This window comes from Diabrotica virgifera, chromosome 1 (assembly GCF_917563875.1).
Source record: "Diabrotica virgifera virgifera chromosome 1, PGI_DIABVI_V3a".
Taxonomy (NCBI): Eukaryota; Metazoa; Arthropoda; class Insecta; order Coleoptera; family Chrysomelidae; genus Diabrotica; species Diabrotica virgifera.
The window spans coordinates 211042128-211067765 of record NC_065443.1 but is presented as its reverse complement, the minus strand read 5'-3'; the positions used below and the strand labels follow the sequence as shown (position 1 = coordinate 211067765).

Genomic DNA, 25638 nt, shown 5'->3' with positions numbered 1-25638 from the left:
CTTGATCTGGTCTACGGGTGTATAAACCTGTCTCCCGAAATCGTGTGATAGCAGCCCGTAACGTGGTTCAGCCCCTGCATCCTTCAGAGAGCGCTCAAGGCAGCTGCTGTAGAGGAGTGGCACAATATTCCCCAATCGGATATCCAAGATATCATTAATGGATTGCTGAACCAGCTCCAAGAAGTTCTAAGGGTCAGAAGCAGTAACGTCCATTATTATTATTCATATTGTTTTTAATAAGACTACGATTTTTAAACATGGGATTTTTGCTAAGTATCCCTTGATTTTTTGTCAATAATTTTATTGTTTTCTTTTCCTCAAAGGTAGTTTTCACCGTATATTTCATAAAATGTAGTCCAAGATTGACAATTTCTGCAAATTGAAAGAAATACAAGGTGGGCGGTTAATTTTGCCGGTGGGTGTAGTTTTAAGGGCATAGGCGCAAAATGTCGCCTGTCAAAATGTTCAATTTGTTTTAAATGTATTCATTTTTTTCGAATTCTGAGAAAACTAATAAGTATTTATGAAAAATTTAAACGCAGAATGAAAGATTACGTTATTACCGAGGGCTGAAAGTTCCTGAAAACTTCTATAATGTTTATTTTAATAAATTACAGGGGTGAAAAAAAAGAGCAAATTTAGTGTGACTTTTAATTTCAAATATCTCATTCAAAAGAAACTTTTTGGTTATTCTAAGGGACTTTCGGCCCTCGGTAATATGCAATCTTTCATTCTGCGTTCAAATTTTTCAAAAATACTTATTAGTTTTCTCAGGATTCGAAAAAAAAATGAATACATTTATAAATTACGTTGAACATTTTGACAGTCGACATTTTGCACCTATACCCTTGAAATACATTAGGTTTGTTCCAACTCGATACAAAACCGTTCTTGAACGGTTACGAGTATGCGCAGTAACGAAAAATGTGTTACTGCGCATAATTATTCGTTATTCCGCATGCGCGTAACGATTCACGAACGGTTTTGTATCGAGTTGGAACAAACCTACTGTCAGTGGTAGTGGTAAAGTTATTATTTGAAGTTCGAAAAAAATTAAAATAAAAAATTATTCGAAGTTCCCTATTGTTTTTATTAAATTTCTAAACGACCTCCTCCTAAGTGCCTTCTCTATCTAGGTTGGCGATCAGTATGGCAAATTTCTTTCTGTTCTGGGCTTAATGAATTAAATCATGTCCTGTTGTATGGGCCCAATCTTTGATGTTTCGTAGCCAAGATTTTTTCTTCTTCCTATATAGCCCGATCAGGGAACACAAAATTTTACGAAAACCTCCAAAAAAATAAACGAAGGATGAAAATTTGAGAATAGGTAGTTGAAATTGTCTATTATTACATAAGAAAAAGTTTACAATTCTACATCCCCTCCATTTTACAAAAATTGGGAAATACGGGGTGAAAAATATTTTCTCGGGGGTGAAAAAATATCCGTTCAAAATAAGTCAAGAAATTGTATAAAATGACTAATTCTAAGCAACTTTTGTTCTATAGAGTTTTTTCACTAAGATAATACTTTTCGAGTTATTTGCGAGTTATGTTCATTTTTAACAAAAAAAAAAACATGTTTGGGACGGTTTTTCGCAGATAATTCAAAAAGTAAGTATTTTAGCGAAAAAAATATTCATAGCTTATAAAAAACTGAAAAAAATTGTGTACGCATGAGGTCTGTAGACCCAGTTGTAGCTAATGAAAAGTGCTTCTTCTTCGTCAAATTCCAAATCGAATATTTCAATTTGAAATAACCCAAAGACGGAGCTCTGTTCGGGGAAAATCCATTACAACTTTTTTAAAGTGTTTAGAAAAAGGTTTATCTTTGTTTTTTAAAAAACTTCAAAAACTTTAAAAACTTTAAAAAACATTAAAAGCAAGTGAGTTTCAAAATATCGCTGGTCTTTTTTATTTTTTGCTAAAAAAATCGCGATTAGCGAAATCCCTAATTAGCTTCCCAAATAAAATTTATCGTTACCGCTTCACAAGTTACTTTACGTATTGTTACTTATGTATTGTTTATATTATCATTATAAGTTTCATTGGTTCAAAGTGCTCATTTTTGAAAAAAATTGGGTTTAAAATAAAACATTTTCTTTTTAATCTTGAAAAAATGGAATTTTTTAAGGAATTAAGTTAAAAATTATTAGTAATACCAAAAATCTCAAAGAGTAATAAAATGTTCGTTTTGCTTTTCTGAATATTTTTGATTCTTTGTTTTCTTGTTAGTCAAAAATTGGTTATGCTATGGCTGTTCAAAATTTGACTAAACTCGTGATTAGTTGCTCGTTCAAGCCATTTTAACTAAAGCTTTTTCAAAAATAAGCACTTTGAACCGATGAAACTTACAGATCATATAAATAATACATAAGCAAAGTAACCTGTCAAGTGGTAATGATAAAATTTATTTGTGATGCTAATTAGGGGGTGATTTTCGCGATTTTTTTTACCAAAAAATAAAAGATGCCAACAATATTTTGAGCGTAACTCACTTTTAATGTTAGAAGTTTTTAAAAAACAAAAAAAAAACCTTTTTTTAAACACTTTAAAAAAGTTGAAATGAATTTTCCCGAAAAGTGCTCCGTTATTGGGTTATTTCACATTGAAATAATCGATTTGGAATTTGACGAAGAAGAATCTACTTTTCATTAGCTACAACTTTGCTTCTACTGGGTCAACAGACCTCATGCATACACCATTTTTTTCAATTTTTTATAAGCTATATTTTGAGTTATCTCCGAAAAACCGCCCAAAAACATTTTTTTTTTGTTAAAAATGAACATAGTCACTCGCACATAACTCGAAAAGTATTGACTTAGCGAAAAAACTCTATAGAACTAAAGTTGTTTAGAATTATATCCGTCATTTTATCCAATTCCGGTCTTATTTTGAATGTATTTTTTCATCTTCGAGAGGAGGGTATTCCCCTCCATTTTTGTCAAATGGAGGGGATGTAGAATTGTTAACTTTTTCTTATATAATAATAGACAATTTCAACTACCTATTCCCAAATTTTCATCCTTCCTTTATTTTTTTTGGGGTCAGATTGTTCTTTGATCGGGCTAATACCCCTTTTACCTTCGATCTTGCCTTCTAATATTACCTGGAGCTGCTCAAATTCCCTTTTAAATGACAAATTAAGTAAAATATCTGAAGAAATAAAATACGTTCTTATAAGACAATAAACTTATATTTGAGATATATCTTTGTTATACACGTTACAATTAAAAAAATAATCTCTTCAAAATATTGTATACAAATAACTGAAATGATGAAAGGATTCTGTTAACATGAAAAGATCGTTTAGATTTCCGAACAATAATATTAAAGAGCAACATTCACACGACAAAAAATTGCTAAGGGAGGATTATATATAAAAAATATCGACTGAACAATATTTTTCCACTTGACAAGTATACACATAGTTGATAAAGCCGTATTCTATAAGTATGAGGAACTTTAAAATATAGAAAAAGGTTTTATTTGAAAAGTATCACCTTTGTTATTCAAATAACCTATTTTTTGAGTAAAATGTATTCTTCCTAAAAAAATCTTTACTTATTCTTTTTTTTTTTCTGATATTTTAGTATTGTAAGTAAGAATTGACACCAAAGTGGCTTAAAATAGTACTAAAATTAAAAATATTTTTAAATCAATTTAATATAGCTAAAATTGGAAACAGTGTCCATTTGAGACAAAATAGCCTCAAACTCTCCGAGAAAAACTGTGACTTGTCACCGAGACTGCGCTTGTCAAAAGTGGTATGAGTATTTATGATCTCGAGATCTAATCTCCAGTCTTCTGTTTATACCAGAAGAGCTGAGACTACTCTCAGCTCAGAATAAAAAGAATGTTAATAAGTAATAGATCTGAGATCTGGTCAAGTTTTGTCACGTCGTGATGACTGTGATGAAGCATTAAAACTACAATAGAAATGAAAACTGAATTGCGAAATATTAGCAAATTGCGCAATCTCGACAGAAAGAAAGAGTAAAGTAAAATTGGGATTCCTAACCTGACGCTACATATATATCTCCAAAGTCCCGTTTGGAAATCTTTTAATCACTCAAAATTTATCATGGAAATAGTAAAGATAGTCAAAAACCGGAACTGAAAGGAAGTGAACAGACAACTAAAATTTAAATGAAAATATCTACAATATTTAAAAAGACTTGGAAGAAAAAACACAGCAGCAAAAAAATAGAAAAAAGGTCTTTTTGATACGAAGCCACGCAACATTCTAAGCCTTTTGTACGGAACAAGGGTCTAATAAGCAAAGATAAAAACAAATAACGAATGGAATTGAAAAAGAGGTGTAATAAAAGTCCTCCTACTCTAAAGATATAAAATATTTATCTTTGATGACACTCTTCAAGTGGCATATGATTTCTTATAATCACTGAAAATGTATCAGTAAGTAGTAAAGAAAGTAAAAAATAAAGGACATCGACAGAAAACAAAATTGAAATGAAAACGTCTGCTGTAATAGTACATTTAAATAACACATCAGAAAGAAAGAGTGAAATAACATACAATACTCATCTGCGAGGGAACTCTAGTAGAAGATAAGCTTATATTCCCTCAATGTTTATTAGAAAGTAATAAGAAAAGACAAAAACAAAGATTGAGTAGCCTCGGATAGAAAAAAAACAATAGAAAATATTTGAAATAATGTTCGGTATACTGAACGACCACATCAAAAAGAGTCTTCCTAATCTGAAGCTACGTATTAGTCATCTTAGAGGAAATACTTAAGCGGAACAGCAGTTATTATAATTCCTGGTAATTTATTAGAAAGTGAAATTGAAGAAAAAAATCTTCTATGTAAAAGGTATATTTATTTGAAAACCCCAATAAAGGACTACATTAAAAAACAGAACGTTTTCGCCCTAAAGAGAGCCTCATCAGTGTTCTTTGCCTAAAATAAGTACATATAACCATAATTAGTGAAGACAAAAGTAAAAAAATTTAAAGCTTGACCAAGATAAAAAATTAGGTTATACTCACAAGCTCTACATGCTAAGCCACCAAAAATACAGGATTTAGTATACAACATGTCAATGTAAGACTTTTAGTCGACATTTTAAGGGTTTTAACCCATGTATTTTTGGTGGCTTAGCATGTAGAGCTTGTGAGTATAACCTAATTTTTTATCTTGGTCAACCTTTAAATTTTTTACTTTTGTCTTCACTAATTATGGTTATACTTATCTTAGGCAAAGAACAATGATGATGCTCTCTTTAGAGCGAAAACGTTCTGTTTTTTAATGTAGCTCATTATTGGGGTTTTCAAATAAATATACCTTTTACACAGAAGATTTTTTTCTTCAATTTTGTAATTAATGGTATACAGCCAGCTACAGGAAATTTTTTCCTTATGGATTTTATTAGAAAGTAGTAATGAAAAATGAAAAACGATGAACAAATGGGCATGGATAGAGAATAATCCAAATAGAAAAGAGTACTAATTTAAATACCTCATCAAAAAGGAGTGAAATCTGTTCTTCCTAATCTGAAGTTGCACAATATTTTAAGCTTCTTAAACAGAATAGGAAATCTTATAATATCAGGAAAATATATCAGTAGTAATAAGGAAAGACGAAAAAACAACAAACAATGGGCATGGAGAGAAAAAACTAAAATATAATAAATAAATGGAAACATCGAAATAATAGGACATTTTACAGATACATCTGAAAGAGAGAGTGGATAGGGATAGTGTCTTCCTAATCTGAAGATACATAATATTCTGAAACCTGAAAATTATCATGTAAATATCAAGGTAAGGCAATAAACAAAGATATAATAGATATGAACGAAAAACACATGAATACGAACGATTACAGCAGAAATAAAGTGTGAAGAATTAAGGGGTCTTTCTAACCCTGAAGCCATACAACTTTATAGGCCTCTTAAACGGAACAGGAGCTCCTATAATCACTGAAAATATATCAGTAAGTAGTAACGAAAAAAACAAAGAACGATTGGACGTCTTCCTAACCTGGAGATACACAATATTCTAATATTCCAAGAATTTTTATTTTATAATTTTTTGAAAATGAAATCCAGATGGGAAATTGAAACGTCAAAATAAATATAATATGTCATTTTCATTACAATCAATTGTGGTTTGATTCCATATAAAATAATAACTACTCTAAGCCTCGTGAACAGAACAATAGCTCTTATAATTACCGAAAATTTAGCATAGAGGTAACAAGGAAAGACAGAAAACGAATGGCCATAAGCAGGAAACAACTCTAAATAATTGTGTATGCAGGTGAAACGGAGCTCACGTAATAGTCTTTCAGCAGTTTCGAATATAACGGAAAAACTGCATGGAACATTACGTAGACAAGGATTAATTGTGTTAAATATGATAATAACTAATAATAAATAAGATATCTTACAGTGTCATTAATTTATATACCCTCCTACGGATCATTTTGTTTTTAATCACAGTTGAAAAAGTTTATTCATTTTTACCTATATACAGGGTGTAACAAAACGGCAGGTCATAAATTAAATCACATATTCTGGGATCAAAAATAGTTCGATTGAACCTAACGTAAAGTACAAATGCGCACACAAAAAAAGTTGGAGCCCTTTGAAGTTACAAAATGAAAATCATGGCATGACATGTGGCATTAATATGGCAGGACCGTCTTAAAAAAAATAACAGTGAAATTTGTGAACCCCATAAAAATATGGGGATTTTGTTCCCTTAAACTTTCCCAAATATTTGTGTACGTTGCAAGTACATTGTTATTTTGGCACCATTAGTTAAACACAATGTTTTTAAAACTTCTTTGCCTCTTAGTAGGTACTTTCTCGATAAGCCAGTTTTTATCGAGATATTTTGAACATTTGTAAAATCCACCACATATTTGTAAATGGTTAAGTAATTTATAGAATATTATTTTATTAATATTATTATCAGGTCCCTATAATCTTACTTAACCATTTAAAATTGTGGTGGATTTTACTCAAAATATCTCGATGAAAACGGGCTTCTCGAAAAAGTACTAAGAGGCAAAAAGTTTTAAAAACATTGTGTTTAACTAATGGTACCACAATAATAATTTAATTGGAACGTACACAAATATTTGGAGGGGTTTAAGGGAACAAAACCCCATAAAATTTTTATGGGATGCACAAATTTTACCGTTATTTTATTTTTAGATCTTCCTGTCACAAAAATATGACACACGTCCATTTTCAATGAAAAATCTAATAGTTTTCGATATATTGGAAATAATCGATTTTCATTTTGTAACGTCAAAGGGCTGTAACTTTTTTATGTGTACATTTGTACTAAGGTAAGTTAGGTTCAATCGAACTATTTTTGGTCCCAGAATGTTATTTAATTTATGACCTGCCTTTTTGCTACACCCTGTATAACTCTCAAATATACAACAAATACCTTACAAAATAATAATATATAAAATTCATTTTAAATAAATTTTAATATTCCTCATACATTTCTAAAATCAGTATAAAATATACAACCGTCATACAAAAAGTAATATTTTTGCAAAACGAGTCATTTAGCGAATTTCCTAATGGTAATAGTGTTGAGGTATTCAACATTTGCTCTAAATATAGAGGAAAAAAGACAAAAGATCACAATATTTAAAATTTGATCATTAAACATCACAGTAAGCTTTCGAACTATATGAAATCTACATAGATGAAAATGACTGCAAATGTAAAGTTTTCTTTACTTCTTTCCCCGTATATACTATACTGGGCGCTTTAATTAGCTACAATGTATTCGTATAGTCATTGTTGAATAAAAAATAGTAAAAACAAACTCGTATTTTTAATAGTATTGAAACTATACATTAAAACAAGAGGAGAGATTAAAAATATTATATTAGAAACAATAAAAGGTAAGAAAGTATTATACGAATGATACATGAGTGTTAATTGGCGTTAAATCAATATATATTTCAGTACTACGTTACTACAAATGCAACATGTACAGTTAACGAAACCTAAATGTGATTGCTCTTAAAAATCATTGTTAAATAAATTTTCAAAAACGCTGGAGCATTTAACTAACGCTTAAGTTAACAAAATTGGTTCTGCTAAATTAAATGCCAGTAAAAGTTTCATATTGTACGTAAAGAAACAGTATCAAAAATAACAAAGATTGCAAAGGTATTTGAAACAAGGTGTAGGAAAGTCACTAATAAAAATTGAGAAAACCTTCTCGAGGGATATATCCGTCAAAATTCCTTTGACACGGCTGTTAAAACACAGGATCTCTCACATCTCAAATGCTCTTAAAACAAGCTGGTTTAAAAAGTATTTTAACTGCTGAAAATAAGAGAGTCAAGCAGCGGAAAAAATTGGCTTTATAGATTAAAAACTGTTTATCATTGATTTTTATTACAGGATCATTTTCTAGTCCATACGTCTAGAATCGTAAATTAGTGAGCCAAGTGCAATAACAAAATCTATTGGCATGGCCAGCAAAGTTCTGATTTGAACCTCATTGAAAATCTATGGAGCTTCGTAGTCAAGAAACTATATCATGCCAAGAAGGTTGGAATGTGTTGTGACAGCTTATGACATTAATGGCAATCAGCCCTATTCTGCAACTTTTAACAAATCGAATAGAAATGACCAAGTGGAACCGTAATTACCCAAATCGGAATGTTGGAGATCTATCGCGGGTCCTTTTCGTGCTTGGATTGTCATTCTGTAACTCACATAGTAATCAGTGTAAATCGAAAACGCCAACTTCTATTTTACGCGCTCAGAAGGTGGTGGCAACCCCGCACTTAAAAGTGAAATAAGTGTTCTGCGATTTTAAGTTACTGGAAAGGCGCGAAGAATTCATAAAAAAAAAGAAGTATTGAATGTTGTGAGTAGTTTTGGTTTTTTTTTATTCAACAAAAGAATCAAAAATGGCAAGCGGGACATCAAAGAAAAAAACATCTGCTGAGCAGTTAAATTACTTAGTAGACTTTATCTCCGAATTTAAAATATTATTGAACGGTAAAACCAAACCGTCAGAAGCAAATAATATAATAATTGATAAATGGTGGGACGAATTCTCCTCCAAGAATGATACCCATATACAGGGTGTCCAGAAACTCTACCGACAAACGAAGACAGGAGATTCCTGAGATAATTTTAAGATAATTTAACCCAATTCACCTAGTCCGAAATTGCTTCCTAAGGGGACTAAAGCTCTTTGAAGATGGCGTCATGTAATTAGTTTTTCTTAAATACCTCCAGAACGCTTCTATTTAGAAAAACTAAAATTGGTACGCGTATTTCGCGTCCAGAGATAAATAGATTCCATCCATTGCCAATTTCTAGTACCGGTCAGAGGCGTCCATTTTGGGTAGGGCAACGGTTATTTTATCGCATAACTTTTTTGTCTTTAACTTTTAAGCATTTTTGACACTAAATTATTAAATTATGAGGTATTCTAGTACTAAAAGGTACTCTTGATTTAAGTCGGTAGGACACACCGTTTTCTAGAAAAATCGATTTCAAAATTTTTCGTTTTTTGAATATCAAAAAAATAATTAAAAAAAAAACTATTTAGAAAGAAGAAAACTGGTACATTTATTTATATTCCAGAGATGAATCGATTTAATAAATTGTGAATTTCTAGTACCGGTCATAGGCGGCCGTTTTGGGTAGGTCACCAGTTATTTTATAGCATAGTTGTTTTGTCTTTAATTTTTAAGCATTTTTAACACTAGATTATTAAATTATTAGGTATTCGAGTACTAAACGTTACTCTTGCTTTAAGTTGGTAAAATACATCGTTTTTTTTTTGAAAATTTGTTTCATTTTTTTTTCAAATGTCAAAAACGAAAAACTTTCAAATCGATTTTTCTAGAAAACGGTGTGTCCTACCGACTTAAAGCAAGAGTACCTATTAGTACTAGAATTCCTCACAATTTAATAATACAGTGTTAGAAATGTTTAAAAGTTAAAGACAAAAAAGTTATGCGATAAAATAACCGTTGCCCTACCCAAAACGCACGCCTATGACCGGTACTAGAAATTCGTAATGGATGAAATCGATCTATCTCTGGAAAGTAAATAAGCATACCAATTATCTTTTTTCTAAATTAAAGCGTTCTGGAGGTATTTAAGAAAAACTAATTACATCACGCCATCTTCAAAGAGCTCTAGCTCCCTTAGGAAGCATTTTCGGACTAGGTGAATTGGGTTAAATTATCTTAAAATTATCTGAGGAATCTACGGTCTTCGTTTGTCGGTAGAGTTTCTGGACACCCTGTATATTTGGAAATCCATTGTACACGACAAAAATTAAATATACGAATTATCCAAATAAATAACACCACAGACTAAAACATTAAGCAGCTACAAAAATAATTAACCAATGGCTAATTTTAACAAATAAACGTCAAAACAATAATGATGCCAATGCGCAAGCGTCAAGACCAATTTCGATGTGGAAATTTAATCTCGACAGAGCTTGTCTAGTCGAAATCAATTGCTACGTAGAGGTCGAGATGAGTTACAGACTACCAATTACTACAAATCCCCATCCGACTTGCTGACCTCTATTCGAATTGACTCATTTCTTTTCGATTTGTAGTTACAGAATAGGGCTGAATAATAAAAGTATCTCCCTATCACTGGCGTCATTTCGAAGAACCTCCTTGAGAACATCAAATAGATAGGAGCTAGTCAACAGCCATATAAGACCATGCAAAAAGTGGTCCTATTCAGAACGTCCGAATGAGTAAGAAAATCTTTGAGGATATTCCAGCATACTAGGTCACGTTTGGCTGGATAAGAGTTTCGCACAGCTCAATTATTTTGATATCGTAAGTATCTGGGACGAGCAAATTTTCCACTTAGAAAGAGTGAGAAGCTTGGTGGCTTAAATTTAGATAAATATTTTTGCTTTCAATATTCTCCACTCTCTTTGTAACCTCACTGACCACAGCCAGCTTTACAAAAATGAATTTCAGTAAAAAACCTCATAACAAGCAAAGAGCGTTCACATTTGGGTTGTGGGAACTGTACGCTGATTAAAATAAAAAATATTTCGAGTGTTTGGAAGAAAAACAGTTTCGGACATACGAAAATGTTTCTCATACCTCAACACTACAACGAATTTTCAAAAAACGTGACCTATATACCGAATCGTCAGTCTTAGCAAAAAATATTCTAACAAATAAAAGTCTCTAAGAAAAATAGGGTAACTATAACTTGGAATTCTCGAAATTGAGAGAAGACGACAGCTTGACCACCACAGGTCCGTTCTCGGTGACTATAAGTGGTTGAGATTGTTTGTCCAATGTCTCGTTGGACACTTCGATGATGGTCTTATCGTCGAGGCTCTTCGTAGTGGGTTTGCCGTCGTTAATGGAATGGAAAAATTGACTGCGCAATATAGCTGCTTGAGAAGAATACTTCTTAGGTTTTTCGTCTATTTCTATACATATACTGTCGTTGCTGAGCGTGTCGCTAATCTGGAATAGAAAAACACTGGTATTATATATTACGACGATAAATCAAATTCAATAAAACAGCAATAAGGATAAGTGAAATATTGTATAGTATCAAAACTGTATGCATTCAGTTCTCAGAAATCTGAATGCGTTAAAACAACGACATTGTTGCTAGGTTATTATGGTCCAAGTCAAACAATTTACCGTGCACTTCATATATTTAATGTCATCCTAATCCATTGGTTCAAACTTGGCGGCAAACAAGTTCAACACATTTTTCCTCATATATTAGTTTTTTAGCTGCAGTCAAGTTTAGCAGGAAAGCGCAGTTGTCAAATAAAAAACATATATTTATTTACCGCAGCAGCTACCGGCTATACTGTTTCTCTTTGTCGTTAAGTGTGTGAAACAAAGATAACTACCTGTACTATAAGAATGTCAAACTCATGTTATCCTATAAAAAGTTATGTAAGGATTTTCATTTATAGACCAGGGCGGATCTGTAAAAATATTAGTACATTTGGACTAGTTGAGAGGTGACTCAAATTTTTTTGCAGAAATTGCTTGAAAATAAATCAAATAATAATATTTGAGTTATCCTCCCTCTCAAAAAGGTCCGGAACATTGTTTAAATAAACAAAATGTCAAAAAATTAAGGAAAAATTCGATTTTTTTCTTGGTTTTTTGATTATAACTTTAAAAGTATTCATTTCCGAGAAAAGTTGTACTGACATAAAAGTTGCGTAATTAAATTTCCTATAATATAGAATTAGTTAAAAATTTAAGAAATACTCACAATTGTTGCAAAATAGCAATAATTTTGAAAAAAAACATACAAAAACAAGTATTCGCATTTTACGTTTTTCAACCATTTATGCTACACTTAGGACCTTCATATTTGACCTTGAAAAATTTTATGATACAGTAAAACAATACTGTAAATTTCATTAAGATCGGTTCAATAGATTTTGCAAAATAAATTTTGCAATACAGCTTTCGTAAAAAAAATTCATTTTTTCAAAATGTTACAGGACTGAAAATAAAGCAGATAGCGAGTTGAAAATTTTTTTGCACATAGAAGTGTACTGTACCATTCATTTGCAATTTTGCAAAATTAAAATCGCTTAACACCACGGCGTCAGGAATTTTTTTAAATAAGCATTAATTATTGGTGCTACGCGCAGGACAGCGGATAGGTTGCTCTGATTGGGCATTTCAATGACCTTTTATAATGATTGATACATTTTAATTTTTATGACATTTTGATATAAATAAATAAATTTGTTTATTGCAAAATAAAAACACATACTCTATCCTTTGAAATAACACTTTTATTAGCAAAAACTTTCTTTGTTCATATATTTTAACTTAAATAATAAAAGTTTATTATTTTTAAACATATTCAATTGTTTAAACAATATTTCACAAACAATAATAAAATTAGTTTGATTTTTGTGGAATTAAAATATTAAAATACAACAAAATATAGAGTAAGAAAGTAATATATTAGATAAAGATTAGAAGAAATTTTGGTGGAAATCAACCTGTGTGAATCGAACACAGCTGTCCTGCGCGTAGCACCAAAAATTATTGTTTATTTCAAAAATTTTCTGACGCCGTGGTAATTAATCGATTTTAATTTTGAAAATTGCAAATGAAAGATAGAGTACATTTCTATAAGCAAAAAAAAATTCAACTTGCTATCTGCTTTACTTTCAGTCCTGTAACATTTTGAAAAAATGAATTTTTTTTGCGAAAGCTGTATTGCAAAATTTATTTTGCAAAATCTATTGAACCGATCTTAATGAAATTTACAGTATTGTTTTACTGTATCATAAAGTTTTTCAGGGAGAAATATGAAGCTCCTAAGTGTAGCATAAATGGTTGAAAAAGGTAAAATGCGAATACTTGTTTTTGTATGGTTTTTTCGCAATTATTGCTATTTTGCAAGTAGGGTTACTATTTTTTAAATTTTTAACCAATTCTATATTGTAGTAAATTGAATTACGCAACTTTTATGTCAGTACAACTTTTCTCGGAAATGAATACTTTTAAAGTTATAATCAAAAAACAAAGAAAAAAATCGAATTTTTCCTTCAATTTTTGACATTTTGATTATTTGAACAATGTTCCGGACCTTTTTGAGAGGGAGGATAACTCAAATATTATTATTTGATTTATTTTCAAGCAATTTCTGCAAAAAAATTTGAGTCACCTCTCAACGTCCATCTCAAAACAGATCCGCCCTGGACTATTATAGGATGTGAAATTGGTTAAAATATAAACTATCCTATGAAACTGTCTACACACTATTGGCGATTCGGATTAAGATTGCAGCGCCAATGCGGTATCAAATTGAACCGAGCTAAGAGCCATTATAATTATTTACATCTTGTATTTTGCATTAGTTTTGTGTTTTTGAGTAGTTTTGTTCGTTTATCTATGATTTTAGAAGCAATAAAAATTTCAAGATACATCCTTCAAATATACGGAAAATATACATTAAAAAAAATTGGCCGGGGAATGGCCGTTTTGATTATATTTGTAGTTTTGCATTTTTTGACAACAGTCTATTAATATTGGAAATTGATTTTGAATTTTGCTTCAATATGTTGGCAAAAATAAAATATAATTATTTTTACGTACGTACACTACCTTTTAAAGAATAAAAGACATGTTAGTTTTTTATTTACCTAATCATTCTACAGTATGTTGACAGTAAATACATACCTACTTAACATATTAATGACTTCGATCAATAGCCCATTGGAAACATTCCTGTTCGATCCTAATTTGTATAAAATATTTTAAATTGTCAATATAAATTAAAGTAAAACAAGTACGTATACTATTTCACGGGGGACGAGTAGTTTTTGGAATCGGTAACCCATAGCAACAGTCAGAAAATTAAATATCATATCTATCAAATAATTTCAACGAGAAAAAATATATTTTTGTGGAATCTACGTTCGCTTAGTGCTGTGGAATGCGCTGAAATAAAGAACCTATCAAACCATCTTTAAACCTTGTGAATTTCCTACAGCAGAAACCATTGTGCAAAAAAGATAGGACATCACGAAAAGTGCTGAATACCCTCGTTGGCTTTTTACAGTCCTCCAACGAAGAAAAAGGGTTCAGAACAAACATTGGTCTACTTCGTCCGGATTTTTTGACAACCGAAGAAAACATCGATCCCTTCGTCTGAATTTGGTACCTACAGCTTGCAGCATCGAGAAGTAAGGTTAGAATATTTGATTCACTTATTTTAATCTTGCTTTGAGAGTATATAATTTATTGGCATATGGTTTTGTTTTAGTTCATATTCTTTCTACTTTATCATACAAAATATTAAACATTTGGCACATTTCTTTAAAAACAAATTATAATTTTTGGATTTATATCTTAAAAAAAAAAACTTACTTCTTTAAGCTAATTAACATATCTAAATATTGAAATAAACGTTATCAGATATTATTTGTATAATAATCTACAATATTAATCATATTAATTAATACATAATATACAACAACCAGCCTACCATAGCAGCACCCATCGAAGGGAATATCGTTTAATTATAATATAATCAACGCATTTAAAATCAATTTACTTATAATAAAGACATCCTAAGCATTATTAATATTTGGCCCAACATAGCCGTATCATCCTTATACCTAATCCACATCTTCAACAATTTATTTTTTATTGCTTACTTAGCTTATCTACTTATTTTAACTTGGTACTGCAACTAATAGCTAGCAATATTCTTATTAATTAGTATATTCCACAAAACACAGTAAATTTATAACCTTCTCTCAAACCTATTAGCGTTAATTAATTGATAAAAATGGCTAGTGCTGAAGACCTTAAACATCTTGTAGCTCGTCGTGGCACTGTTAAATCCACAGTGACTCGTTTTAACACTTTCCTTGAAAAATGTGTAACTCCTTTATCTGACACAATCCGTCTTGAATTACAAGCGCGTCTGGATGCCTTAAAGGAGTTAGTTGTTGAGTTTGAAAAGGTACAGTGTGACATTGAACGTATTTGTTTATTTGATACAACCTCTAACCTCGGCAATCAAGATGATGAACGAGGAGAGTTCGAAAGCAAATATTATGCCTTAGTAGCTAAAGCAACATTACTTCTCAATCCCACATCAACGGAGCAACCACCCATTCATGGGTCATCTTCATCCATGTCATCTTCGCCAATGCTCAACTCTCATCGTCTTAATTCATATTTACCACCAATCCCTTTGCCCATATATTCTGGCACATATGAAAATTGGACAAATTTCAAAGAAACCTTTGAGGCACTTATTGAGAACAATCCTACTATTCATAAAATCGAAAAATTTTATTATCTTAAATCCAGTCTAAAGGGAGAAGCCGCTCAAATTATTGGAGCACTCTCCGCAACCGAAGCAAATTATGAAACGGCTTGGCATCTATTGTGCGACCGTTATGAAAACAAAAGGGCAATTATTCATGCTCACGTCAAATCCATCTTCGAGCTGAGTCCTACTAAAGATGAGTCGTCTCGTTCCTTGAGAAAACTTTTAGACACTTTCGTCAACCATTTCAAATCCTTGGAAAACTTAGGGGAACGCGTTTTCGAGTGGAGTACCATTCTAATATATCTTTTAACATCCAAAATTGACATCAATTCTCGAAAAGAATGGGAAAGAGTCTCAGCAGGAAAGCAATCTCCCGATGTGAAACACTTCTTAAAATTTTTATCAGAAAGGTGTAAAATTTTAGAATCTGTTGAACAAAAATGCGACCAAAAGATATCTCATAAAAGAGATTGGCATAATGTCAAGTCATCTGACAAATCTTCAACCCTTACCGCATTAGCTCAAGTGCCACCAAGGTGCAGTTTATGCTCAGATAACCATTTTATCTACTCTTGTTCTAAGTTTCATGCCATGCCGATACCGGACCGTTTTGCAAAAGCAAAGGAGCTTCATCTGTGCACCAATTGCTTAAGGTCCGGACATAAAACTTTGGATTGTAAATCTAGCTACTTTTGTAAGACTTGTCAAAATAAACACCATAGCCTTTTACATAGAACTCAATCCGAGTCGCAAAATCATAATAAAAACCATATATCTTCCACATCTAATCTTCCCCAATCTCATCAAAATAATCCTAGCACTTCTAGACAACCAGAGACATCCTGTAACTTATATTCATTTAATCAAAATCCCAATTCATTCATACTGTTAGCTACTGCTGTAGTAAAAACATTTGACAAAAATCGGCAACCCACACTGGCCAGAGCCATCTTAGATAGTGGAAGCCAATCCAATTTTATTACTCAAGAACTATTTGAGAAACTAAATCTTCCATATGAACATGTTAACCTACCTATAACAGGTATAAATCACGTTACAACTTCACTTACTAAACGTGTAAAATTAGAAGTAAAATCTTTAAACGGAGATTTCACTTTCAAAATGCCTGCTCTCGTAATTAATCAAATAACCGATCTAACACCACAGCATTCAATCAACCCTTCTTATATTAATATACCCAATAATATCACATTAGCTGACCCTCAGTTCTACGATCCTTCTGAAGTACACCTACTCATTGGTGCAGGTTTATTTTTTAATCTCATGTGTTCTGGACAAATAAAGGGTAATAAAGGTCAACCATTTTTACAACAAACGAAATTGGGGTGGGTAGTTAGTGGCCCAGTTCCTTCACAAGCTTATTGCTACCATTCTGGTCCCAGTTCTTGCTTTCTTTTATCGGCCGATCCTCTTCAGGCCTGTATCGAAAAATTCTGGAAAATTGAAGAGAATTATATTACGATTCCTTCTAAATACACTAAGGAAGAAGAAGAATGTGAAGTCCATTTTCAATGTACCACAATTCGCGACGACACTGGACGTTTTCAAGTGAGTCTTCCTCTTAAACCTCAAATTGCACAACTAGGCAAATCTTATGACATAGCTTTTAAACGATTTCTATCAATCGAAAGGAAGCTTCAGAAAAATCCCATTCTAAAACAAGCCTATTGCGAATTTATGTCACAGTACATCGAGCTTGGACACATGTCTAAAATTTCGGATCTTGAACCTGATTCTTCTCCTTTGTATTATTTGCCTCATCATGCTGTCGAAAAGAATGATAGTCTTACCACTAAAACTCGTATCGTTTTTGATGCCTCGTGTCCCACTTCTACCGGCATATCACTAAATCATACACTCAAGGTGGGCCCTGTTGTTCAAAGCGATCTTTTTTCCATATTGCTACGATTTAGACAGCACAACTTCGTATTTACCGGTGACATTGCCAAAATGTATCGACAAGTACTGGTCGAACCAGCACAGCGTAACCTTCAACGCGTGATATGGCGAAATGATCCTTCCCAAGAAATTACCATCTATCAGTTAAACACCGTGACATACGGCTTGGCAAGCTCATCATATTTAGCTACTAGATGCTTAAAGGAAATTTCTATACATTCTTTGGCTACATTTCCTGAAGAAAGTCGTAAGCTCAACCTAGATACGTATGTCGATGATGTGGTCACAGGTGCTTCAACTGAACAAGGCTTGATTTCTCTTCGTCGAAACTTAACTTCAATATTAAGTTCCTATGGCTTCAATCTAAGACAATTTTCATCAAACAGTACGGCCCTGCTATCAGATATAAATGTAGACGATCACAAAGAAGAATATATAATAACAGATTCACCAAACAGTAAAACTCTTGGCATATCGTGGAATTCTTTAACTGACTCATTTATCTACAATACAAGGATAACAGCAAATCCATCCATTATTACAAAAAGGACAATCCTATCAACCATAGCTTCTATTTTTGATCCTCTAGGTTGCCTTGGGCCCATGATCGTTCAAGCAAAAGTTCTAATGCAAAAATTATGGATTCAGCGACTTAACTGGGATGATCCTATTCCTGTCGAACTCTATAAGATCTGGAAATCGTTTATAGACAACTTTACTCTCGTTAATTCTTTTAATATACCTCGTCAAGTCACCACGAAAGATACTATTTACATTGAGCTACATGGCTTTTCCGATAGTTCAATAAATGCATATGGAGCTTGCATATATGTACGATCTATTGATATACATGGTCGTATACTTAGCAATTTACTGTGCGCTAAATCACGTGTTGCTCCGTTAAAGGCTATTTCACTACCTAGACTGGAATTGTGTGGAGCACTTACTCTTGCTCGCCTAACTAAAAACGTAATCGAATCTTTAGAACTTACTTTCTCAAAAATTTATTTCTATACCGACTCCACAATTGTTCTATGCTGGTTGGGTCTTGAACCTCGCACTTTAAAAACATTCGTATGCAATCGTGTATCCGAAATCCAGCAATTGACAAAAATAGATGAGTGGCATCATATACCCTCCAATGTAAATCCTGCCGACATAATATCTAGAGGAGCTAGTCCGTCCGAATTGCATGAATGTGATTTATGGTGGCATGGACCTTCATTTTTGTTGCAATCTCAGGATACTTGGCCCTCAAACAATCATATATCGAACTTCACAGCTCATACTCCTGATCTCGATTTAATGGAACTTAATCCAAAATCTATTGTTCTATCATCTCAAGTATCTCATTCAATCTTAATATCTTCACTAGTTAATAGATATTCTAGTTATACTAAACTTCGGAACGTTCTGGCCTATTGTTTTCGATTTATCTACAACGCCAAGACTTCAAGGGAATTCCGGATAATTGGAGATCTCACCTTAACGGAGATGGTCCAAAGCACACATCATCTTGTTAGACACGTTCAGAGAGAAAGCTTTCCTGAGGATATTCACCAATTAAAGTCTCATGGTAAAGTCAAACCTTCCAGCAAATTAAGCTCTCTGAACGTATTCCTTGACGACCTAAACATAATCAGGGTGGGAGGTCGCTTAAGACACGCTTCTATCCAATTCTCAGCTAAACATCCGTTTTTACTTCCACATAAGCATCCTCTGACAGAATTAATTATATTTTATGAGCATAAGCGAAACCTTCATCCTGGAGCCCAGGCGACGCTATCCTTCGTCAGACAATCCTTTTGGCCATTAAACGGTAGAAATGTGGTCAGAAATGTTCTTCGTAAATGTATTCCATGTTTTAGAAGCAATGCTCAACCCATGGACAATTTAATGGGGGATTTACCACCCTCTCGAGTCAATATCTCTCATCCCTTGGCGCGCTCTGGCGTCGACTACGCTGGACCATTCAAACTTAAGGAATCGAAATTTCGAAATCGTCGGTTTACTAAGGCATATATTTGCGTATTCGTTTGTTTAACTACTAAAGCGATTCACATTGAATTAGCTAGTGAATTAACTTCGGAATGCTTCTTGAGCATCTTAAGACGTTTTGTTGCGAGACGAGGTCTATGCACCGATTTGTATTCAGATAATGGTACAAATTTCACTGGAGCTAACAACGAGCTGCAAGGTATATATAATGTATTAAAAACAAATGCCATCCGAGATTTTTCTCAAGAAAATAAAATAACATGGCATTTCATTCCTGCCAGATCTCCACACTTTGGGGGGCTATGGGAGAGTGCCATAAAATCAATAAAAACTCACTTGTACCGTATTATAAACAATTCCAATCCTTTATCCTATGAGGAATTATATACTCTTTTAGTTCAGATTGAAGGTGTATTAAATTCTCGACCCCTGTTTCCTATGAGCAACGATCCCAATGATATGGAAGTGCTGACTCCAGGCCATTTTCTCATTGGTCATCCGCTTAACATGGTTCCTGCTATAGACTATGAGGATTTTCCGATCAACCGGCTCACCCGATTTGAGCTCTTGCAGCGTATGATGCAGCACTTTTGGTCGAGGTGGAAAAATGAATACTTGCATACTCTGCAGCAACGAGAAAAGTGGAGATATAGCAAAGACACGGCCAAATTACAAGGACAGATGGTGCTCCTGAAGGATGATGGTCTTCCTCCGTATCAATGGTCCCGTGGACGTATAAGTGCTCTTCATCCTGGCAAAGACGGACTTGTGCGCGTCGTGAGCGTCGCTACCCCAAATGGAACTATCAAACGTAGCATTACTAAACTGTGCCCGTTACCCCATGAACAATAAACATTCGGTTTTTATTTTTTTTTTTTTACTTTAACCGAAACAACTACTTTTAAATTTTCTTTCATTTATGTAGTATTTAGGTATGTATGTATAAGTATTGTATAATAAGTCATTGTAATTCTGCAAGCCACAGCCTAAGCGAGCCGATTTTTAAGTAATTAGTCACTACCTTTCTTTATTGAAGTGTATCCCTATATAACTTCAAGGGCGGCGGTATGTTCGATCCTAATTTGTATAAAATATTTTAAATTGTCAATATAAATTAAAGTAAAACAAGTACGTATACTATTTCACGGGGGACGAGTAGTTTTTGGAATCGGTAACCCATAGCAACAGTCAGAAAATTAAATATCATATCTATCAAATAATTTCAACGAGAAAAAATATATTTTTGTGGAATCTACGTTCGCTTAGTGCTGTGGAATGCGCTGAAATAAAGAACCTATCAAACCATCTTTAAACCTTGTGAATTTCCTACAGCAGAAACCATTGTGCAAAAAAGATAGGACATCACGAAAAGTGCTGAATACCCTCGTTGGCTTTTTACAGTCCTCCAACGAAGAAAAAGGGTTCAGAGCAAACAATTCCAATAAAGTATAATTATCCCTCTTACATGTTATTTTTGAAGCTTACAAAGAATAATTATTGTAAAGTTACGAATACACTTTAACTGTTTTTAACCCTAAATTTGTCAAAACCAAGTTAGGTTGGGTAGTAAAAAATATTTTTCAATGTATTTGGTCTGTATGTAAGCAAAAGTGCTCGTAAATATGAATTTTGAAAAAAAAAACAAAATGTAACTTTTATATTAACATGTATAAGTATGTATTGAGTGCACTCTGCTAGTTTATGGAACAAAAACGCCTGTGTACTAATATACACATTACACATTGCCAAATTTCGAAACGAAATAAAACACAGTTAGTACTTACAAATTTTATTTCTTACTAAGATTTGAATAAAACAGTAGAAAATAGAAAAGTCTTCATGTCTCTAGTGAAAATCCACAAAACAGTCTTTGCTACTAACAAAACATTAAGGCGGGTTGACATTACTAGTGAATAACGAATGTGGCTCACGCTTACGTATTTTGCCCGTGCTATTGTTAGATATGTTATTATCTATTTTCAAACTCGAGCAGTACATTTGTATCTGTGCATTGCACTTACCACATTACTAGTGTATAACCTTCGTTATTCACTAGTAATGTCAACCCGCCTTAAATGTACATTTGCCACACATGAGTTACGGTACAATGACCACTATGATCCAGTATATTCTATCACTCAAATTCAATAAGAGATTACCGCCCGTCAGCATGTCAGCGAACATTCTGGACTCTTGCAATATCTACTAATTGTGACGTACTGGAACATCATATTCAGCATTTGTAATTATAATAAAAAAAGCATGTCAAAACCATAGTCAGATTCGTTTTCTTTGGTTTTGGGAAGAGATGAAAACTTAATTCTGGGTTCCTTTGACCAAAGTATTACAACGGGAACACAACAATAGTAACTTATTTTTAAAGCTAAAATAAAGTACATACTAAAAAAACTCGAAAAACACAAAAACACAGTATACCTTCAACGTGAAAGAAAATAAATAATGGCTCTTAGCTGGGTTACTTCAATAGCCACCAGAGGGCGTATTGCTTAGGACGAGATGCCAATACTCTGTTACTTTGGTTTCTTTATTTGAGTTTGATTCAAATTGTTGGATATTTTAATTGAATTGTAATTGAAACAATAGTCAGTAATAATATAATATCTAAATGTACAGACTGAAATAGTTTTTGTACACACTTATGACTACTGAAAAACAGGGAGAAGCGTACTTTTGAAGTGAGTAAAATATATAATTCCTATCTGAGCGCTTTCGGCTTATAAAGCCATCTTCAGAGCTATGCTACAATAAAAGGGTCTCTAATGATAATGAATAATCGATCTTAGAATTCAAAAGTTTAACTTACGCCAAAAAGTTCAAAATACCACTATGAAGAGAGAGGTCTTTTCTTCTAATAAGAAGTAGAAGTCTTTTTATATCGTACATGGGATCCCTCTCTCTTCATAGTGGTATTTTGAACTTTTTGACCTAAGTTAAACTTTTGAATTCTAAGATCAATTATTCATTAGAGACCTTTTTATTGCAGCATAGCTCTGAAGATGGCCATATAAGCCAAAAGCGCTCAGCTAGGAATTATATATTTTACACACTTCAAAAGTACGCTTCTCCCTGTTTTTCAGTAATAATATATCTGTCTTTCGTCTTCCCCGATTATAATTTGAAAACAAAATTTTGACATTATATTTAATCTCCAATATTATGACACACGTCAGCTACGTTTTCCAATCTTACCAAATGTAATAATGACGTCATATAAATTCGTCACTAACTCTAGCCAAATAAATGATCCTTGTAATAGAAATGGCATATCATAAAATCAGATCATTTCCTATATTTTTTTTTATTTGGAATATGGCAACAAGGAAAAAATTACGTGCAACCCTTATTGTTTGACTTTTCCTATATTACAGATATTTTATCATCTTCGATCATCGATATTTATTGCAAAAATCTAAAAATACGATACTATTCCGTCCTTAAAAATAATACATTACAATGTTGCTTATACAGTGGTTCTTGTGACTTGTGTGTGACAGGTCGAACCTTAAGGTTGTGAGATATATAAATCATTGCTATTGCTCCTTAAAATATGGTAGTCAAGTTGCCAAAGACTTGATCTCTAAAAACCAAACGAACGAGCTGAATTTTGCTGAGAACATCAATTTTGATACCTCAAAAAAGGTGCAAAAAGTTACTCCCAGCCCGGGCTTTCAGTTACGGACGCGAAATCAATGTTTAAACAAAATTTGTATCAACACGACTATCGTCAAAATTCCTTTTAAAGGCAGAGCATAACTGTCGTATGCAATTTTTGTATTTTGCCGCGAATGAAGTCAGTTTGTATAAAGCTCTTAAATAAACAAACGTTGCGCGATTTTTGTCATTTATTTACGATCATGAGATTAGTCAAATTTATTGCTTCCCTGGTTTAGCAACAAGGAATATAAGCAGAATTCATACCTTGTCAGCAGCGGTCGATTTGGACAATGCGGATTTTGTAGCACATCGAGCTCGGAAACTGCAGCTGCTTCCAATGCTGGTCTTTTCGGCTTGAGAAGACGTAATGAAGCTGACGTTGTCATCGAAACGGACTCGTTCGGATGTGCAGTCTTCGGTCGTGATGCAGCTGCAGGAATCGCTACCAGGAGCCTAAAATAACACAAGATTCGTTTATTTAGGCTGCAATCACATACTGTTTGAATCCGAATTTGTGCATGCAAAATCGATGACCAAGGATGTCGCAAATATAGCGTAACCAAATATCAGTTAATGTTTGTTTATATACAATCTGGCTTTTAAATATTTAAGAGGGGTAATTATTATTATTATGATTTCACAATAGACTTTCACTTTTAATTTATTACGTGTATAAGCCGATTGTAGGGTGATATATCGACAATCTAGGGATCCCTGCACCGCCTGACTTCAAACAAACGGCACCCAACATTACACAATATACATGTTGAACATAGGCCTCCCCTAATTTCTTCCAGTTCTGTCGTTATTGAGCTTCCTGCAACCAATTCCCAGCGACCCTTTTGACGTTGTCTGTCCATTGTGTTCGTGTAGATGGTCTACCTCTACTTCATCTGCTTGTTCATGGTCTCCACACTGTAATTTTTTGGGCTGACCGTTCGTCATTCATTGTGGCAACATGGCCCGCCCAACTCCACTTTAACCATGCTATTCGCTCTATGCCATCTGTCCTGATTTCCTTGTTTCTAACCCTGTCTCTGAGAGTCAGTCCAAGTAGTGACCGTTTCATTCTTCTTTGGGCCACTCTTGTGGCTTTGGTTGTGTCCTGGGTTAACTAATGTGTTTCAGCGCAGTAAGTCATGACATGGAAGCACATATGTTGGTCGAATGTCTTCTTTTTCAGATAATTTGGCATGTTGCTCTTGAAGATCTCTGATAGAGCTCCAATGTAGCCCATGCTAAGGTGATTCTTCTTTTGCAGTTCGGTAGTTTGATTGACCCTGACAATTTGGATTTCATGATCTAAGTATTTGGGTCATTCCATTTCAAATCACTCAATTTTGAAGCAAAAAAAATTTTGGACCTCCGATTTGTCTGAAAATTGGTATATAGCTTCTGCGGGACGTAAAAATAAGATATTTAAGGTCAAAAAATCTTCTTCTTTTTCTCAAAATGTTATTTTATGCAATTTTACAGTGATTTGGTGTTTATTTAAAAAAATTTGCATTTTCTGTCGTAAAGTATCAATGAAAAACATAATATTTTAATAGAAAGGACTCAAAAATGTCATTATATAGCATTATAACAAGTTACTTTGATTTAAAACAAGCTTTTAATCAAATTTTATGGTGTAGAAAACGTTAAAATACCGTTTTTTACATTTTTCTCCATTCCCAAAATACATTATAATCGATTTGGCTGAAAATTTGCGCACAGATAGACAAAATATAGGACTTTAAGTGTTGAGAAGGATTTGAGTTATATCACAATACCAAAAAAGTTACATGCAATATTATAGTCAAAAATATAGGCGTCTACTGTAAGTACAATTAACTCGAAAATATCGACCTCACGACAAAAATTGTTAAAAAGAAATTGTAATAATTGTAAATACGATTTATTTGGAACAATTTCAGTTCCTACCATTTTTGTCGAAAAGTTAAAAATGACGGAGATATTGAGCAAAACAGGTTCTCCTTTAAAATCAAGATGGCGGCTAACGTAACGGAGAAATTCATTCGTGATTTTAAATTTAGGCTACTATTGACTCCCCTAAAGATCAGAAAAATAAAATTTTGGGCAGCTCGGCATTCAAGGTCAAATGCTATTCCGACTGGACTAATATATACTTTTGAGTCTGATATTACTACATGTAACTTTTTTGGTATTGCAATATAATTCAAATCCTTCTAACCACTTAAAGTCCTATCTTTTGGATATCTGTGGGCAAATTTTCAGCCAAATCGATGAT

The 25638-nt window shown here is 33.0% G+C and overlaps 1 protein-coding gene across 4 annotated transcripts in view; it reads right to left on the bottom strand.

The window, feature by feature from the left end:
• Positions 1-3171: 3171 nt before the first annotated feature.
• Positions 3172-25638, bottom strand: part of LOC114346117 (E3 ubiquitin-protein ligase RNF19A-like) — a 500767-nt gene continuing 478300 nt past the window's right edge. For all 4 annotated transcript variants that reach the window (XM_028296926.2, XM_028296914.2, XM_028296920.2 and 1 more), the window contains 2 exons: positions 23652-23840; positions 3172-11479 (listed from right to left, as the gene is read on the bottom strand). In XM_028296926.2, coding sequence (XP_028152727.1) covers positions 11210-11479; positions 23652-23840 — 459 coding nt within the window. In that variant the 3' untranslated portion in view covers positions 3172-11209. The remainder of the gene's footprint in view (positions 11480-23651; positions 23841-25638) is intronic.